This window comes from Sorex araneus, chromosome X (genome assembly GCF_027595985.1).
Source record: "Sorex araneus isolate mSorAra2 chromosome X, mSorAra2.pri, whole genome shotgun sequence".
Lineage (NCBI taxonomy): Eukaryota > Metazoa > Chordata > Mammalia > Eulipotyphla > Soricidae > Sorex > Sorex araneus.
In genome coordinates, this window is record NC_073313.1 from 216,085,157 (window position 1) to 216,106,285 (window position 21,129).

At 36.1% G+C, this 21,129-nt stretch overlaps 1 protein-coding gene across 3 annotated transcripts in view; it reads left to right on the plus strand.

Moving 5' to 3' along the window:
* The window catches only part of PPP1R1C (protein phosphatase 1 regulatory inhibitor subunit 1C), a 144,403-nt gene that overhangs the window by 63,395 nt on the left and 59,879 nt on the right, over window positions 1-21,129 (plus strand). For 2 of the 3 annotated variants that reach the window (XM_055122836.1, XM_004601206.2), the window contains exons 3-4: window positions 3,396-3,433; window positions 5,778-5,838. In XM_055122836.1, coding sequence (XP_054978811.1) covers window positions 3,396-3,433; window positions 5,778-5,838 — 99 coding nt within the window. Of the gene's footprint in view, window positions 1-3,395; window positions 3,434-5,777; window positions 5,839-6,482; window positions 6,580-21,129 lie in introns of those variants that run through there. The other variant, XM_055122837.1, reaches the window with a different exon arrangement.

Here is a 21,129-nt window from a genome sequence, read left to right on the forward strand (position 1 = left end):
GAGATTGTAGAGAGTGAGTGTGTGTGTGTGTGTGTGTATGTGTGTGTGTAAATAGTTTATGTAAGGTGCTTGGGAGGCAAAAAATATTAACCTTCCCAATTTAGCAGCAACCTATATTTGTATCTTCAATTGATCTCAAGAAATCCATGATCTATTTTTGGCATGCTTTGTACCTTCCTCTAAGATACTTTGACTTGAAAGTCATTTAATTTTCATTCTTCAATTTCAAAATAAGTTGAAAATGGAGAGAAACATTAGAGAATGGGTAGATAGAACTGGGATATAGACACATCCTTAGCGTGTGTGGGACTTGGGTGTTGTCCTTAGTACTTCCTGGCCCCTGAAACATTGTTGTGGTGACTATGGTAGGTCAGGTCTCCTGGAAGGACATGTTCTCACTGGAACTTGGGGCCTTAGCATTGAATTGTCTGGCCCAGCTGAATTATGACAAGGAATGTTCCCATATCCATGAGTATCTGCTGCCAAATAACAAAAGGAACTTAATTACATCAATTTGATCAATCTTTATTTTATTGAAAAAATCATTTTTTGTAATGATCACTCAATAAAAATAGAACTTTGGTGAGGGAGTGGAAAGATAATACAGTGGGTAGGCACTTGCCTTTAATGCAGCCAACCCTGGTTTGATCCCTGTGTCCCAAATGGTGCCCAAGCCATCTAGGAATGATTCCTGACTACAGAACCAGGAGTAACCCCTGAGCATTGCTGGGTGTGGTGCCCCCAAATAATAAAACTTTGGAACTGGAGATATAATGCAGGGCTTAAGTTACTTCACTTGTTCTGCAAATGCTCTCCTGAACCCCACCAAGAGTGATCCCTAAGCACAGAATCAGAAGTGAGCATGGAGATCCTATGGTTATGGCCCCACTGAAAAATGGCAATGAAAATACAATGTTTTTCATTGAATTCAATGTGTGAAGTTCCCAAGTTTACTTGGAATGAGACTTGCAAAGCTGAGTAATTAAAACACTTTTCCCCAAAAAATTAAACTGCAAATTCTATTTTGAGTCAGAAAAACTCCTAAGATGTAAATAACATTAAGAAACCGACTAACATTAATGAATTCTTTGTTAGAAGGGATTATATTTATTTACTCAAATGTTATCATAAAAGTTTTCCCACCAATAGAATTGTTAAATTTAGTATATTTCCATCTGTTTGAGTACTGTCACAGATATACCCAGAGATCGCATTAGTTACCATTATGTTCTCAACTAATATTTTCCTGTCTGCTTCTCTTATATAAGAATGATGATACATGTCATTGAATGGTTCTATGGCTCTTTAAAATTTAGTGACTATACTTATCACTGTATCACTGTATCACTGTCATCCCATTGTTTATGAATTTGCTTGAATGGGTACCAGTAATGTCTTCATTTGTTCCTGTCGAGTGCTAGTGTATCCCAGTGGCATCTACTCACCCCAGGAGCATAAAGAGCACGTTGTTGTTACTGTTTTTGACATATCAAATACATCACAGGTAGCTTGCCAGGCTCTGCCATGTGGGGAAAAGTAAATAAGTAAAATAAAAATAAAAATAAAGACGTCATGTGGCCACCAATGCAACCATGCACTCCAGGAAAAATTGTGTTGCTCTCTTCTGAGAGCTTTGTTTTATAGTCTCTGGATCTTGGCCGTTGATGAGATTACATGGCGCTGGGGGTAGTTTGTTGGTATGACTGCCAAGCTATTGGAAAATTGGGAATCTGGGTGGAGGAAGCCCAGTTCCAATCCAAGTAGGCCTGGAGATCTCAGCCATGAGTCCCACATACCTGGGTTTTTCTGTCAGTTCTTTCATGCGTGAGGCTCATCTGACCATATGGAGAGTGGCCTTGAGCATGTCTGTGACTGGGTTCTGAATGTTTTTGGGTGCTGGGGCTCTGCTTGGGGCAGGGAGGGAAACTCCACCTGCAAACCTCCAATGGGGCCCCAGTGAAGACAGCCTGGTAAGGGGGCAGGATATTCTGCATCGCTCTCTTCCGGGATTTTTTTTTATATTTTCTGAATCTTGGCCATTGATAGGATTACATGGCGCTGGGAGTTGGCGGTGGGGTGGGGTGGGGGCGAGTTTGTGCGTGTGACTGCCAAGCTACTGGAAAACTGGGGATCTGGGTGGAGGAGACCCTGTCCTAATTTGAACAGGCTTGGAGATCGCAGCCACGGGTTTCACATATCTGTAATAGTAATAGTCAAAATTGCCAAGCAGCTAAAGAAATATTATCTGAGATACTATAGTCTTGAACCCAGATATGCAAAGCTATAGTTATAATTAGAATAAAGAATAGTCTCAAATAATATTTTTTTAGCTACTTGGCAATTTTGACTATTTATATGTTGAGGATTTCCATAGTAATTTTGCTATAAATATACATGCATGTATGTATATATTGTGTATCTATATACATAATTTTGTGTTACAAAAATAATAAAAGTTCTCTATAAAAAGAAACCAGTGTGGATGGTGACAAAGCAGAATGTATTATTTAATAACAACTAGTAGCTACATTTAACATATTGATGTGTAAACAATGTATATCATTGTTTTTATATATTCTTTATAAGAGAAAATATCATACATATGGCTTCCAAATTCTTTTCATTTATAAGATACATGTTCATATCAATGAATACAGATCTCTAATACTGTGTTTAAGAAGGCATTCTTTGTGCCAGAGAGCTAAGACAGTGGGGAAGGCACTTGCCTTGCATGCAGCCAACCCGGGATCAATTCCAGGAACCACCCAGGGTTTCCTGAGCCCGGTCCAGGAGTGACCCTTGAGCACAGAGCCAGGAGTAAGTCCTGAGCATAGTTTGGTGTGGTTCCAAAACAAACAAAAGGACACATTCTTTGACAAAATCTTTCAATTAGGGAAACATGGCATCAATTTTTCAGCTTTGGGACTAACTTAAGAGTCAGGAGAGTATAACTGGATCAAGAAGCCAACAGACAAACTGTGAATGTAGGTAAGAAGAAAGGAAAATTTAGCTTCCTCTTTGGACTACAGTTTGTGAGCACAGCTTTCACACTGTCCTTCCAGTCCATTTTACCAAGATTTGGTAGAAGTTATCTAAGTATGTTCCTAAGAAACATGATGAAGCAACCAATTCTCTCCAGGATCATATAGAAATGAAGTTGTTCATATCTTAGAGTCAGAGTGGTCCAAGCTGAGTGGCAAGCTTGAGAAATGGAACAGAGGCTACAGAGGTTCTTTTAGTATCCCAGTCCCTTTCAATCACCAGCTTAAGTCACAGATTCTATGTAAACATAAGAAAATTATTAAATCTTTTTGATCTATGTTGTTGACGATGTTCATAAGCATGTTAAAAGGTAGAATATAATTTTTGAAATAATATACCTATGTCTCTTGCAGAAATAGATGACAAGAGGGTGACCAACACACAAGCAGAAGTAAGTCCTTATGTTTTCAATAAATATGTGGTTAGGTCACTTAAGAACACAATCACTGTGGTTGAATGTGATAAAAATACGATATTAAGAAAACAGTGATATGAGAATTATTTAGTTTACTTTTACTGATTGAATAAATAGCAAAATTATTGTGTCAAATCTCAACTTCTATATTTGTTTGATTTTCTAGCTCTAAAAAAAACTAACTCTTGAAAAACTCATAAAAGAAATCAGGCTTTTAGTGACCAGATATGTTATTTATCATTTAAGTTATAAGGACTAGTTGTATCTGCTACCATAGACTGGGGGCAGCCTGTGTTGGTATCCTGTAGCTGGAATCTAGGAGACAGGAACCTATGAAAGGATTTTCTGGTGTGTGAAGCAAAGTCTTATTTCTGAGGCCAGATTTTCACACACACACACACACACACACACACGCACGCACGCACGCACGCACGCGAGCACGCACACACATAGGAGTTCATATAGGAATTAGGAAGCAGGGGGAGTTCATTGAGTTGATAACGTGAAATATATAAAATTAAAGAAGTGAATAAGCTTGTGCCCAGAAATGTGTAAAATATTGAATAAGATGCATGCAGGCTTATGAATCAATTTCCATGATCACATGAGCAAGTGACAGGAGTACTAAGGGATAATTACCAAGAGCAAAATGCCACATAATATCTTAAGAGTTTTCTAAAAGTATAATGAGGTTGAAATGGTTTAAATAATAAATATTTTATTAATATATATCATTACTTACTATACTTATCATTGCTACTATACAAACAAACTATAATATAATTAATTTTATCTTGATCTTTGAATTTGTGTGTGGGAATAAATACATAAAAATTCTGGGAGTTATTGCTTCTCAAAAGCATCAAGATTTCATTGAATACCATAGGTAAACCAGAAATAAATAAACTACACATTTAATAGGCATTTAACCTATCTTGCCTGCACTTCTGAAAAAAAAGAAACTGATATACAAATGTTCTATTCTGGAGATATTTGCTTATATTTTCTTATTTGAGATTAACTTGACAACAGTTTGGTTGAATGTTTTACTGTAGCCAGGTAAATATCAATATCTCTATAATGCCTTTGACAACAAATGTTAGTAAACACAAAAAAAAATACTTGAATTTACAAATTCCATTTACAGATACTTCATGTAAGTTAACGATACTGTAGTTTTTGTTTTCTCTTTTAGTTAGAATATAAATCAAGGTATTCAAAAATGCTTGAAAAATTTAGAAAAACTTTCACCAAATGTATTACATCTATTTATACTTGCGTTCTCTAAAGCAAAAAAAAAAAATCTAACAAAAAAAAGGGAAAAAGTTATTCTAGACACTAAAATTCATTGATTAAAGTCTTTATCTATGCCACACTTAAATGTTAATTGGTCCTATTAAAAAGTATTTGACATAAGGTGCTTCTGTTATAGATTGCAGATGTTTTCAATTTTAATTTTATAATGAATTAATTATTTACAAATATATCTATTTTATGTCAAGAAACCTACATAATTGTTTATGATTTTGACAATAATATATGCTTCTGTGTCCAATTTTTAAATATATTTTAATGCAAAGATACCTTTTAATATAAGTTAAGCCTAATTCAGTGTACTTGGGTAAGAATGATAAATAGCAATTGTGTAAGAAAAAAATAAGTCTTTTATCATAGAAAACATTATCTAAACACAATAGCACTGTAGCACTGTTGTCCTATTGTTTATCGATTTGCTCGAACGGGGAACCAGTAATGTCTCCATTGTGAGACTTGTTGTTACTGTTTTTGGCATATCACAATAATACCAAGTAAATAAAGATATCAGATTGAACATATAAATTCCAGATAGCTGTGAATTGGTATTATTTACCAAGGAGCCTCATTATCCCTGAAGAACCAACATAAATGCTATAAATTGATAGATTATCCCATGGAGATACCTTTTGCAGTTTACTTTGTCCTGGGACTGACATTTTCTCTCATTTAGAAGAATTGGTGTCTTTCTTTCTTTAAAAAACAAAATAATATTTGCAGGAAGAAAAATTAAAAACAGCAAAGCCAGAGCTGAATAAATGATTAAAAATAGTACTTGTAGCTTCCGATATCTCAACACTGAAGTGGTGGTGAACGTGTATATAATTTCTCATTGACTGGAGTTAGGTTTTGCAATAGGTGGGGGATGATTTGAATGCACTTTGAAATCTTATTCCCCCCTCTTAGGCTATATTTTTCCCTTATAGTATTAATTTATCTTATAAGGCAATGGTGTTTTACTTTTAATTTAAATATAGGACTGAAATTTTTTTGTCTTTGTTCACAGTCACAGAACGCATCCCCTAAGCAAAGGAAGCAGAGTGTGTATACACCACCTGCCATGAAAGGTAATGTTCAGGTACTGATTTTTGTTGTGTTGAGTTCCTGGTTAACAGGTTCTTCTCATGGACATAAGCTTGGTTAGAGGTTGGATTTAACTTTAGCTCTACGACCCAGCAGTGAATCTTTCAGTAAGAGGCTTTACCCATTAAAAAGTTAGTTTCATCAAGAGCAAAATAGCGGAAGAAAATATTGATACTGATACCATCGTATCTTATTCTGGGAAATAATATTTTTCAAAACAATAATAAAAGTTTTTCTTTTATCCATCATCATTTATTTCCTTTGAGTGGACTTGTCCCCAAATGCTGTTTTTGCCAACATTTAGCAGATAATTAGTGCTCTTTTCCCCCTTACTTTTTTGTCTTAAGCAGAGGAGAATAACAAATTTAGGACAAATTTAATGTAAAGTATTGCCTCATTGGCTTGTGTCAGGAATGTCTCTAAGAAACCCAATCAAACAGTTATTAGCTAGACAAGTAACAGCTGTTGCAGTAACAACTGAGAATGCTAGTTCGGAATCTGGCATTTCCTCAGAATTTCCCCCTCCAATTGGAACTGCTGAAAGAGCTTCTAAGTGTATCAGAATTTTGACCAGCATCAGTTCCAAGGACAGCTTCTTTTATTTCTCACACACAAATGTTCCTGACAGGAGACAGAGTGTATCCAATCCAGTAGCTCGTGTTCCAGTCTAGCGCTCCGGCGGTTGGCCCTGAGGTTCATCATGCAGTCATCCAGCTCAGTTTCAGCCACAGAAGAGGCCAGCTGGGCAGCTTCCTCTGGAGTCTGGAGAGATGTCTAAATTGGGAGTGAAATTTTCCACTCTGTATTCTCTCTCTCTCGATTTTGGGTCTTTCACAGAGGTGGAATGTAAATGGACACATTAATAACTACTTTCAGTAAGCTTCCTTCCTGTGCAGCAATAAAAACGGCAATGTTTGCTTGTTCATAAGACAGTAGTAAATAATGTAGTCATCATCGCTGGAGTTTATTCCAGGGCAATTATTGTGGCTATCGGGCATCTGTCTTTGAAGATAAATGTAATCACTTTGAAGGTGTTTTCCCTATTGTCACTCAACTCATACTTTTAACACACCAGGTTTGGTATAAATGAATTAAAAGAGATATATCCACGTACGTCATAATTTCCTTTGTTTTATTTTGGACTTGATCAAATGAATAAAATGATGCTGTTTCAATAACTCTAGAGAATAATAGCATTATTAAAATGTAAGTATTAAAATAAAAGGTTTTGTGGCTCATGGTTTTATTATATTTAATTTCAGATATAAGAATTTGTGATGCTAATGATCTTTATCATCCTATCATATGAATATGGGATTTTCCTTTATTAAAATTAATGATAGTATGTGTTTTTACACATAAACTTACTACCCTTGAGAATTTCAAGATGATAATTGTTTTCAGTCTTAAGTTAATGACTTGTTAAAGCACAGTAATTTTTAAAAGACACTTCCAGGGTATTATTATAAGCTATCAACATCCTCATTTATAACCAGGAAATACTTAGGCAAGACTCTTATTTCTAATAAAGGAAAGCAATAAATCCTCCTTCTTTATTCCGTTTATCTGTCCTAAGGACTAGAAATTAATGTTTTAGGAGAATATTCAGCAATGGAAACATATGGTTCATTGTGAACACATTAAGAAGCTTCAATCAGAAGATGAGTTAGCAAAGAGCATAATCAATAATCTTTGAAATGTATAATTCCTCAAATTTCCATGGAACATGCTTTCTAAAATAAAGGTTTTTTTAACAACAAAGATAACTCATGTCGTGGGCTTATTTATACACATTTACATAATGTGTAATTATATATACATTATCTTTATCCTGTTTCATAAAAATAAGTTTTCTATGGCTGTGAATATAGCTCAGTGGTAGAGCACTTGCCTTGCATGTTTAAGATGGAGGGAAAGTAGGAAAGGAAAGGAAAGGGAAGGAAGGAAGGAAGGAAGGAAGAAAGGAAGGAAGGAAAGAAGGAAGGAAGGAAAGAAGGAAGGAAGGAAAGAAGGAAGGAAGGAAGGAAGGAAAGAAGGAAGGAAGGAAGGAAGGAAGGAAGGAAGGAAGGAAGGAAGGAAGGAAGGAAGGAAGGAAGGAAGGAAGGAAGGAAGGAAGGAAGGAAGGAGGGAGGGAGGGAGGAAGGAGGGAGGGAGGGAGGGAGGGAGGGAGGAAGGAAGGAAGGAAGGAAGAAGGAAATCAAAGTGACTAGTAATTCTTGGTAGTCCCTCTGGTGAAAGGCCAACTAGGACTTCCTGAAGGTTCTAGTGAGTAACTGATTAGTAAAACAAAAAACAGCAAAGCAAAACAAAATAAAACAGAAACAAACTACTCAGATTAGTTGCCTGTCTTTTTTCACTATTTTCTAAAGAATTACTGAGTACTGAATTTGAAGTGGCAGGAAGGGAGAGATGTAACATCATATCAGTGCTATGTCAGTTGCTACAAGAATACTCTATATTTTCCCTCTTGTGCAGTTACTATGGTACTTATGCCTCAACCAGGTTTCAGAAGATATGTCCAGGTCATTGTTTGGTTTCTTCCCAGATTGTAAAAATCCTTCACCTTTTGCTAAAATATTTTCAGGTTATCTGTTGTGATGAGGGCTTTTATATAACCTTATGTAGGTTAGAAAGAGGAAGAAATATAGCAGATGTATCATTTTAATAGTAACATTGTCAGATATGAGGATAACTCCAAATTTGCATCTATGATTCTAGCATATTTTGTTCTGACGTGCATTTCCAATTACCTACTGAACTTCTTTATTAAAATGTTATTTGATTCTTGAGTGTTACTTTCTTCTCTCCCTATTGGAGCTATCTCAACCAATTTTGTTGTTCCCAACTTGTTAAGAGTTTCATATGAGGATTCCAGGAAGATTTTCAGTGTCATTGGCCTTGCCACTACTTAGGCTATAGTTTAGGGTTCTATGATTTCTTACCACTACAGCTACTTTTGTAACATTTTGTGGAAATGGGTGATTGGAGGAAGAATGAAGTTAATATTAGCAGGATGTGTTTGAAGACACCCAAGTCACTCCAGAGTGAGTTCATTGTGAGAGCTTAAAGTGTGCTTCCTGTGGGATATGAAGGAGAAGGTATCACATAGCTGCCAATGCACCCAAAAGTTTCTGGGAAAGCTGAAAAAAATAAATAAAGATCCTATTATTTTGGGGGTGGGTCAAGATAGTGAGTACCATCTTAGGGATTCTTGGTCCCTAGGCAGGGCTTCTCACTCTCTGTCAGGAAGGTTAGGTATAAACCAGGCTGGCACATGGGCTATTCACCTACATTTTGGAATTTATACATTCATAGACTCAATTTTTACTATATCATTCTAGAAGTGCACTATTCAAAATTAACCTAATGCATAAGATGTAATCTGATCAAAATAGAGTGAAGATTTCAATTATGCCCATGACTATCTTCATCCCAGATCATTCAATTCTATAATATGACAAAAATATTAGTTTTTTTCTGGCAATCCTTATATATTGATGACAGCAAGATATTATTATGTATTCACAAATTCTAAGAGTTTTTTAAAAAGATAATTTATCTTGTATTCCTCATTTTAAAAATATAAGGAAAAACAAAAGCAAGACCGTGCTGTTATATCAGTTAAGCATCTTCTTGTTTAGAGTTGGGATGTCACATGGGTATTTCATATTTGCTATCATGTAGTTTATTATCAGATATCTCAATTGTGTGAAATCCACAGATAAACTTATATTTGTTATTATATTGCCATGTTTGTGATAAATACATAAACAGAACTAAGAGAGAACTCCACTCTCTTTCTCTCTTTCTTCTTTTTCTCTATATTCTCTTTCTCTCTCAGTATATATTTTCTCTCTATATATAGATATATATGCATATATATATATATCTTCCTTTAGTTTACATCAATCTCCCTGTTTGTCACCATTCAAACAGTTATCAAATAGCTTTTATATCTGGATACTATTCCTTAAGATCAGAGGATATTCTGATATTGTTGATATAGCAACACTGATTGTTAAATTGGCGTATTTAGGTACCTTGTGCTGACAAAATTTATTTTATCTATGTAGATCTATTATCCATATACATTTCTAAAGTAATCATAATAAATGCTGAACCATATAAAATTTTCTATCTTCTTTAAAATATGGTGCTATATAATTATGTAAGTATAGAGTTCTGATGATTATCAGAAAAGTAATAGTTGACTACTGAACCTGTGTACACTTTCTGGTGTTTATATGATGGCCAACCCTATAATTTACAGACAGCAAACTAAATTATTGTTGGATAGCTTGAATCATGTTTTCAGAAAAGCAAAATAGGTTTGAATCTTGGGACAGGAAATGGCTGACTCATTTCCAGCCCCATCTTGTGTATGTGTGTTTTGCTGCACTGCAGATGTCTTCAACCTAAGTGAGAAAAGCAAGTGCTATTGATTTCAAAGAAACCTGAACATAAAACAAAGCAGCTGACTGATAACAGTTTTGTATGATAGGGCCTATTAGTGTCACATTACCAATTTTAATGCACAGCACGTCAGATTCTTTTATGTACTTTATTCTGAAGTACGCATTCCTTCCGTTATTTTATTTTTTAGGGAAAGTTGTAGCTAGTTCCCTATCTAGAGATTGTGTGTCTAATATGGTAAATATTCCTTGTATGCTTGTGTAAATGTACCATCTACTATTCTTTTTGATGATGGCTATGATATTGATATTTAATTTTAATTCAGTCCCCTTCAAAATGAAAGAATAAAAGAAATAAGGACTATCCCATGAAAGAAATCAAGTTTACCCAATAATGAGCTACAGTGACTTTTTGAAAATGGTAGATGACAGAAGCAAGATTATGATATTTCATTTTAACTGAAGGATAATCTTCAAATCAGGAAAATACATTAAACATAATACTTTTCTAGGACTCAACATAAAAGGACATAGACTTTGGGGGACAAGATAGCAGAGTTTAAACAGCAACAATGCCACTTACTAAATGCTTTGCTTTTGCAAGTTTTTCAATTTGCTCTGTCTTTCTTCTTTTGTGGGTAAAATGCAGTGCATTCCTACCACATGGGATTCCTGAGTAACATAATGAAGCAGTATGCATAAAGTGAATGCCTAGAATAAGTATATGCCATATATGAAAACTATTGGGGATAATTATGTGAGTCTTGGCTTCCGTACCTATCTTCCACTTCCTCTGAGACCTGCAGAACGAAGGGGAAAGACTGGGAGAGGAGAGGAGGAGAAGAGGACTTGGAGGAGAGTGAAGTGTCTCTTAAAATGTTTTTCTTATTCCATCAAGAATTGAACAGTCTGAGTCAGAGGTGTCATGATAAACATGTGGGTTACAAGATTTGTAATGTTCACTTGATTTTTATTTGGTCCAATCTCACCTAGATTTGTGGGGTCAGTCCTTGACATTTTATATCCTTTTTTGAAAAATGCTGCCTTTGCTTCTTTTCACCTTGCTCTTTCCCTCAGTACCCAATATTTATTTTCCAACTAAAGACTCCTTTATTTTAATAAAATCAATTAGAATTTATTGATATGTAAATTAAATCTTATATTTCACAAAAGCTCTAAGAACAAATTGATGGCTTATGGTGACTTGGAGCTTCTAAAGAAGATTATACAATAAATATTTCTAGTCAAGGGGCTCTGGAAAAAATCTCATTCTATAAATTCAGCCTATAACAAGTCAATGTAGGTAGCAAAGATTATAATTATCTGTGACAAATTTCCACTTCCTGCTTTCAAGTCTTATAATTCACTAAAAGAGTAATACTTAAATGATCAGTCTGTTCTCCACACCTACTGCTGTTATAAACCAGAGACAAAGCGGGAGGTATAGCACAATCTTTTTATTTCATACCCAACCATCTCTACCCTACTGTACTCATTACTCTGCCTAATGGAGGAGGACCTACCTCCCCCAGCAGCTCTCAGTAAAAGCAGCCACTCTCAGTGAACTCAGCCCCAGTAGTTCTGGTTTGATGAGACTATGCTGTCTTGGAATGTGATAATGCTAAGGCCTGGAGGTGCAGGGGCTACCAGGGACAGGCCTGTGGGGAGAAGCCCTGCCTACAGCCTAGAAAATGGATCTGGGGCTTCAAGCATGCAAAGTATGCAATGTTCCCCTTCGCGCTATCTTCCTGACCTCTGCATTCTTCCTCAAAAAAATATTTCTTTCCCTCCGTGGGTGTTCTCCAGGTCTCTATCCCATGTGCCTTTCTAAATCTTGTCCTTTTTGTTTGTACTGGCTCAATTTATTTATTGTATAGGGTGGGACATATTTTGCAACTCAAGAAACATTTTGACCGATTTCTAGATAACAAGGAGCAATCTAAATATATACAAATCTTCCTTCTTTTTGCATTTTTTTTTGAACAAAGCATGCTTCTATTTCCAGATTTGTTTGCATCACTTCTCTTTAATTTCTCTGCTAAATTTTGTTTCTCTTTTGTTTTTGTTCCTACTTGAATATAGACATTGGGTTTCAACTGGAAACTGAACTGAGAATGTACCTTATATGAAAGTCACTAAGATGTCTCCCCCTTCCCTGTCCCCCATGAAAACATTGAGAAAGAATAGGAAAGTGTGAGCCACGGTGGACAGAGTTCATGTTTACAGCATTGTCACAGCCTTTTTAGCTTAACTTTAAGCTCTAAAGCTGTATATATCTTTGTACACAGGAAAGCAATTAGAATTAATTTAAAAATGAATCACTATAGATAGACAATTGACAGACTAGTCTCCTTTTCAAATTGTAACTAGAAGCACATGGGATTCTTTCCAATTGCAATTTCCAAATTGAAATTTATTTCAAGAAAAATCCTTTACTTCCTATCTTAGATGTGGGGAAAAGAAAACTCTTGTATTCAGTTTCAACTTTGAACAGATGAATCAAGACTCAGTCTTTTCATGCCTTTCCCCAAAACACAAATGGTAAAATTCCATATGTGAGCATAAATAACAAACTGCCGTAAATAACCTGTGAGCTTACACTATGCATTAATTTTCTATGACTTCATAGACAAAGATCAAAGTCCCTAGCCTTCAGGGATCAGTTTAAAAGAATGAATACACAAGCAAAATGGCAGAGCATGTCATGGTTAGTCCTTAGAGAGATGAAGACTGTCTTTTTAAGTGAACAAATTAGGTTGTTATATAATCAAAAGGAAATTTATTTGAGGACAGGAATCTTGACATAGGTTCAGGATGATGGAGCAATCCCAAGGTGTGTTCCATCAAGGGATGTTAAAGTATCAGGTGAGGTTCACTGTATCACTGTCATCCCATTGTTCATTGATTTGCTTGAGTGGGCTCCAGTAACATCTCCATTCGTCCTAGCCCTGAGATTTTAGCAGCATCTCTTTACTTGTCCTTCCCAATGGTGCCGCATTGGAGTCTCTTTCAGGGTCAGGGGAATGAGACCCATCATTGTTACTATTTTGGCATATCGAATACACCACAAGGAGCTTGCCAGGTTCTGCCGTGTGGGCGGATACTCTGGGGAGCTTTCTGGGTTCTCTAAGAAAAAGAACTAGATAATAAGAGGTCCCTTCCGGGAGCTTTGTTTTATAATCTCTGGATCTTCGTTGGCCATTGATGGGATTACACAGTGCTGTAAGCAGTTTGTGAGGGTGGCTGCCTTAATACTGAAAAATGGGGGATCTGGGCAGAGGAGGTCTAATTCCAATCTGAGCAGGTTTGGAGGTCTCAACCCCGGGTCCCACACACCTGGGTTCCTCTGCCGGTTCCTTCATGCATGAGGCTCATCTGAGCATGTGGAAAGGGGCCTTGAGCATGGCTGTGGCTGGTGAGGTTAGGTTACTTGTAATGAAGTTTTGGATTTTTTTTTTGTCTGAGGTTAGGTTATTTGTGATGAGGTTTGGTTATTTGTGATGAAGCTTTTGGATTATATTTTTAAATTCATTTTATAATCCCTAGTAAATAAAAGTCTCTAGACAGGGACTGCATCATAGAAGTTGTCATTAGCAGCAGATGATATCATTTTTACATAGTAATAGACTAGCTGTGTTCAGTTGTTATTTTTCTTTTTTTTTTTTTGTTTTTGTACCACACCCTATAGTCCAGGGCTTATTCTTGACTGTTCAGAAGTAATCTCTTGCAGTAATCAGGGACCATCTGGGGCACTGGGGTTTTAAAACAAGGTCAACATCATGCAAGACAATAGTCATAACTTTTGTACTATTTCTAGGCTGTTGATTTTTATCTGTAAATCTCCACATGCAGTTTAAGCAATGATGGTTATATTTGACTTTAATCTATGCTGGATGGTAGTGGACATTGGTGAAGGGATTGGTTAGAATGTAGAAACTCAATCATAAATATTTTAGTAACCTTGTAATTCACCATGATTTAATTTTTAAAAATGGGTCCCATAGTATTATCCGGGACCGTGAAGCAAGCTATACGAGGCCTGGCAGACAAGAGGGTAAAACCACATTTGGATTACAGAAAGAACAGGCATGTTTATGGATGTATCTGGAAAGTTAGATCAACCAGATTCTAAAAATGTGGAATACACAGCTCATCATTTTTGGTTCCTTCTCCTCATACAAAGTTGGAAAGCATTTAAGATGATGCTCTAATGTAGTAAAAGAAATCCTGCATGGATCATCACAAACCCTTTGCTGTCATGCAAAATCTGAATGGGCTTCACTAATGGACTAAATAGAAATCACTTTACAGAGCACTTTGGAAGTCTTGGGGTATTTGATTCCATTAAAAAAAGTTCTGAAAAAAAAGTTCTGGTTTCCATATTTACCTTCCTCTTAATAAAATTACTTTTAAAATATAGTAAGTTTCCTTTCAAATTACATGTTTTAAATAAAAATGATAATTTAGAACAAATTTATCCCCCAAAAATTGTGATCATGGTATAGAGTTTCCACATCTCCAGCATTTAGTTTTTTCTATGATTTATATTAAATCAGTTTGGTACATTTGTTAAAATAATTGATTTTTAAATTAAGTTTATACTTTATTTGTATGTATTTAATGCTTTTTAATGTCCACTTTCCCCCTTTAGGACCCCAATCAGGTTACCACATTTAGCTGCCATGTCTCTGTAGTCTCCTCTTGGTCATGGCACTTTCTCAGACTTCAATAATTCTTTATTCCTCTGGCAGTGCTGAAGATTATAGGTCAGGCATTTTCTTCATTATGTTTTGTCTGATATTTACTCATTAGGAGTCCAGGGTCAGGGTTTTGGGGAGACTATTGCACTCAGCGAGTAACCACCAGTTGATATTGAGGGTTCATTCTTTCAACACAATGTATACTCAGTTTTTCCCTCTATGAACATTCCCCCTCCTCCTCACAGTGTGGCTATAAGGTAGCTTCTGTGGCCAGTTCCAGATCTCATGTTTGCACTTTTGAAGCCACTAAGTCATTTTTGAGGCTCAGTGACTTACTCTTGATACTAATGTTGATTGCTTGGTAGATGTGGTGTTTATCAATATTTTGTGCAGCAAATATATGCAGTTTTGGTCCCTTTACCATACTGAGCTCTAAAGAAAGTCACATGTATAATTGACATTTGATGAAGAATCATGTTCTACCTCTTTAAAGGAATGCTAGCTATACAAATGACTTGAAGTTCCCTGCAAAGATGTGTCGCTTTTCCTTTTTCTTATTTAATAACTTATTTTTAGCAAGATGGACTCATGGATAGTTATATTTTTAGTTTTAATCAATACAGCTTTATTTTTGTTCAAATTATTCCAGTTTTACCATTGGCAGATTTTAATGGCCTCCTCTGTCTCTTTAATATCACTGTTATCACGTTTTCATTTGTTTTCTTTAGCATAAACTTATTTTATGGTACATCAAGATACTTGAAGCTCATTTCTTTATTCACTGACCCAGTCTTACAATCAGTCATTTCTGCAAAGAGCCCCACCGTTTAAATTTTTAATTTCCATTTGAGATAGTAAAATGTTTTTATATTGGTATATAGTTGCTAAAAATAGAAAAATCTATCTCATACACAGCAGAAATGTTTTTGCATCCATTAGTGTTCTGCAGGGTTAATGTATGCTAAAAGGTACACACACTCCCTTCTTATTAATGGTATTTGAAGTACCAGGAAGATAAATACAAAGATATGCACAGTCGTAAAATAGGCAGACTCATCCTTATGGACTTGTCTTCCTAATATTACACATCTATAATGTATTATACATAATACTATGTGTTATTATATATCTAATATACAAAACAGCAAATACTTAATATAATGATATAGTGTTGCCTGATTTTTCTGAAATGATATTTGCACCGCCCCTTTAAAGAAGTGGAATTATTATTTAAAGAAGTGGAATTAGTAACAAAATTGTACTTTCCTTGAAGATTAGCTTGCTTTTATTTAAATCATAGATTTAAAGAGCTTATGTTTATTTCTTCACTTCCTTTCAGTATGTAGAGAAAATAGATTAACTGAATAAAACAAAATAATTTGGACTATAAATAAAGCATTTTGGACTGTAATATAAATTAGTACTTACTAATAAGGAAGAGGCAGAGGAGGCACGTGCAAGAATTTATTAGGGCAAAGAAATACTAATAGGGGGGCTGTAGCAAAAACACAGTGGGTAGGGCATTTGCCTTGCACGCGGTCAACCTGGGTTTGATTCCCAGCATCCCATATGGTCCCTTGAGCATCGCCAGGAGTAATTCTTGAGTGCAGAGCCAGGAGCAACCCCTGTGCATCGCCAGGTGTGACCCAAAAAGAAAAAAAAAAAGAAATACTAGTGGTTGATTTCAATGATGAACACCTGAAACGTAATTTTATAACAGTATTAATCAAGATAATTTAACAATTTTTAAGATAATTTAACAATTTAAACCAATATTTACAATACCTTATCCTTGTACAATATTTTAGCATATGTTAATGTTTCATATATTTCTACATTTTTATGGAAAACTATATAAATAGGATCCTTTAAAAAATGAAATCGTTTTATTTAGAAAATACAAAAGAGAGATGAGAGTAAGAGAGAGGAGAGACCTCTATAAGTAAAAGAAAGGAATGAATACACTGCAGGCTGGAATGTGGATGATTCTACAGTAGAATGCCAAGATTCTTCATGCTAGAGAAAGTGGGGTCAAAGAGGAATAGCGTTCTTGTGTTATATGTCACTCCACATTAAAAGAGTAAATTGAGACATGAGTCATTTTTGCTTTCTGTCAGAGTAGCAATATATCATTTTTCTCCCATTTATTCTCTTTGCCCTAATTAAAATCCAGAGATCCTTCAAGCTTAAAACTCCAGGGCAGGTTTTTAAGATCAGTTATACTAAAATTCCAATAAAATGCTTAATATCTATGTTTTTAATTTTTAATCTCTTAAATTTTTTGTAGGGCCCACTTCTGGCAGAGCTGGGCCCCTGACACCAGCAGTGCTTAAGCCAGCTCGGTGGAGCCACAAGACTCCCGGGTACCAGGGCCACGAGAAGCAGAGCTTGGGGATGGGGTATGTGTTTCTGGGGATCATCCCAGGGCCACTTGAGCTATAACTTAGGCCTCAAGTACTTTACCAATTTCTTTTTTAATTTAAGCACACATTATAGATCTATGGGTTATAATAAATTTCTACTAAAACTGATTAAAATCAATATGACATTACTCTTGTCCTTCTCCCATCTATCTTCCCTCTGCTTGTGACAGCTGAATAAACAAGTCTGACCCTATGACTTTTTGTTTTATAGCCCTTCAGATGTGCACTGATTCCTTTAGAATATGTTCCTGGAAATAATGTGCAGGGCTGTTTGCAATCTGGCTCCTCATACCTTTCCAGCCCCGCCCCCTGCCACCCTCCTCTGATTTCATGCTGCAGCACAGCCAAGCTGAACTGTATTTAGTTCCTTGGAAATAACAACCGGTTTCTAGTCTGCCTGTGTGTTCTGCAGCTTCCTCTGCACAGAAGGCCTGTCTCTGTCCTCTCTCTCTCTAAATTCTTTGAGTTGTGCGACTCTGCATACATTATACTTATCTAGTTTTGTGTATTTTATTTCTGCATTTACTCAATACTCATTCAACAGGCATATGTAAAACACTTATTACCAGCTAGGTTATATAAGAAGGCCCACTTAGCTAAGAATGACCTAACGGTAGTCACTCACCACAGGGGAAAAAACATAACTGAAAGAGAAAATTGTGCTTAGAAATTTCCATTCTGTAAATTGATATGGACTGTGGCATGTGCATGCAGCATAGGAAACTGCTACTTATTCTGGTCCTAGTTGGCAAAAAACCTCACCAAGAGAATTGAGCTTCATCTGTTAGTAAGAGTGCATGGAGAAGCTTAAGGAAATGATTCCAAGTGAAGACGTCGGTCAAATGGAGGCTGAGGCTCAGAATGTGAGAGGTCATGTGAAACCTGTGAACACAAAGCATTGGAGGACAAGGGGCAGAGGCTGGGAACAGGGAAAACTGGAGAGACGCTTGGCTAGAGGTCCCATGTGCCATACGCTTTGAGTTGAGACTATTTGAGAGAGCAGAGAACTTATGATCACATTTTACAAATGGTCAGTATCTGTTAGCAAGTTCTCGTTGGGTGATTTGAAACTTTGAGGAGAAAGGGAAGAGGTACCTAAAGTTGGTCCATGGTTAATTTTAATTTTGGACCTCCCAAGCAGTGCTCAGGGGGCTTGGGACTGATTCTCCGCCAGACGGGTGAGTGATTCAATGTGAAGACCTGTGTTTCCAGTGTTCCAGTGTTGTTGAGAATCTCCAGGGCTGCAGCCAATGATACTCAGGGGATCGTATGGTGCCAGAGATCACACCAGGGTGAGCAAAATGCAAAGCGTGCACCATCTCTCTGACCCCAAGAGTTAATTTTTAAAGATTAGTCTATCTTAGGTTTTATTCACCTCAATTTATATGCCTGTTTTGAATGCTCTTAGACATATCTGTATATATTTTGGGGAAGCGTTATCACCAAGTCTGCTTTTACTTTAACATATTTAGAGTTTATTAATGATAGATGAATTGTGAAGTTAGTGATGTATTATATTATTTCCAAAAATAATAAAGATCCAATATAATGTATATAAAAATGTTAAGAAATTGTTTCTTTGTGGGGTAAATTGAAGACAAGACTATTTTTTCAAAATTTGTGCCTGTGTATAAAACTTTTCTAAACATTTTTCCTTTTAAAATCAAATGCTGTTTTTGTTTGTTTTGCTTTTGGGGCCACACCTAACTGTGTGTAGGGCTTACTTCTGGCTCTGTATTAGGGGACTACCTCCAGTAGGACTTATGAGCCCCAGAAGGTTCTGGAGATGGAATCCAGGTCAGTCATGTGCAAGGCAAGCACTCTACCCACTGTATTGTTTCTCCAGGCCCCAAGCCAAATAATCTTGCTGTAGCTCAAAAATAACTGATCTATAATATTTTCTCAAAAATAGTTTCATTAATTCTTTTTCCAATAGGTTTTTTTAATTTTTTTAAATAATTAAAAAAATTAATAATGTAGGAATACTGCTATTTGTTCAGCCATTGATTAAGCTGATTGAATTGGGCATGAACTCCATGCCAATAGATTTTCTTAACCAAATATCATACATTTTAATTTGCCAGACTAGGTGTTCTCTTACTCTGGAGTGTTGGTTATGTTACCAAAGATGCCATTAGTCTACATTCAACTTTTTTTTCTTTATTTTCTTTAAATTTTTTTTTCAATTTTTACATGAATCACCGTGAGGTACAGTTGCAGATTTACAAACTTCCGTGCTTATGTTTCAGTCATAAAATGATCAAGTACCCATATTCAACTTTTTATTAAACTTGAACTTCATGCAAGCTTTGAGCTGTGTGCTGTTTTAAGTCAATGAAATGCCACTTTCTAAAACATCTTAGGATACGTTTCAATTGTGTACTAAGGTTCTAGTTAGGATATAGAAGGTTATAGTTTTGTATTTTCTTTAGGAGAAGAAAATACCAAATAGAGATCAAAGTTTCCAAAATTTAGTTTCAAAAATTTGCTAGGTCCAGAAAGTGAAAATTGCATAAGTGCTGCCTTCATGGTTGATATACTACAATCACTTCCTTTCTGGTGTAATTACTATTATGTTGTTGCTTTTGTTATTCTTGTTATACATGCCACACCCGTCTCTGTATGTAATATATGTTTAATATATGTATACAGTTAACAGAAATACTATTCACTGTATTATGCTTGTTTTCATTTTTCATGGAGGCATTGGTATTTGAACACTGCATCTCATACAAGCTGATCACTGTATTTTTTTTTTGGCTTTTTGGGTCACACCTGGCAATGCACAGGGGTTACTCCTGGCTCTGTACTCAGGAATTAGTCCTGGCGGCACTCAGGGGACCATATGGAATGCTAGGAATTGAACCTGGGTCAGCTGTGTGCAAGGCAAATGCCCTACCCGCTGTGCTATCGCTCCAGCCCCTGATACCCATATGAAAGTGATTAATAAATAACAAGCTGTTCTAAGGCAAATTTCTCACATATTTCCATCAATATAACAATCCAAATACAAACTCAATCTTAAGCATAGTAAAAAATTTTTAAAATAGTTAATGTTTTTTGTTGAAATCTTGATTGTGTGTGTGTGGGAGGGAATTCTGGGTATTGAATTCAGGTAGAAGCAAGCTTTCATATCCTCAGCTCATTCTAGGTCCCTGAATATAGTAAAATCCAGTAGACCTGGGTGGTAAATAAGTATTTGCTATAATAAGGGCAAGATGGCACAGTACAAAGTTCAAGTTCTGGGCAGCAAGAGAGATTCAAAATCACAAGAATTCAGCACCCACTAGAATCCTATTGTCTCCCCAGACTGGATGGGTGGTGGGGAACCCATGATAAAGTGCAGCTTTAAGAAGAGTTTGGGGTCTCAGTACTATCTGATGACAGAGTGTTCACTCCGACTCTAGGACAGGCAGAGAATAAAACCCAACTGGCAGTCAACTGGCAAAAGTGCACAAGGCATGGGTGCTTACTTGCATTGATTGCTCCCGAGGATCCTCAGGGTGCTTTCCGGGAGTTAAATGTGCACCTGAAGTGGCAGGGTCTGCTAGAAGTAAAACCTATTTATTATCATCTCTCAGTTTCCAATTAACATTGCAAGGGGTGGAAGGAGTTCTTCTCAGGGATTTTCCCTTGGAAAATTTTTTAGAAGAGGGAAATTTACCTTGGGTGCAAGCAAGAAGAGTGAGATTCAATATGGTTCCCATCAGTTCTGCTATCAGTGAATTTGTCAAAGGTCA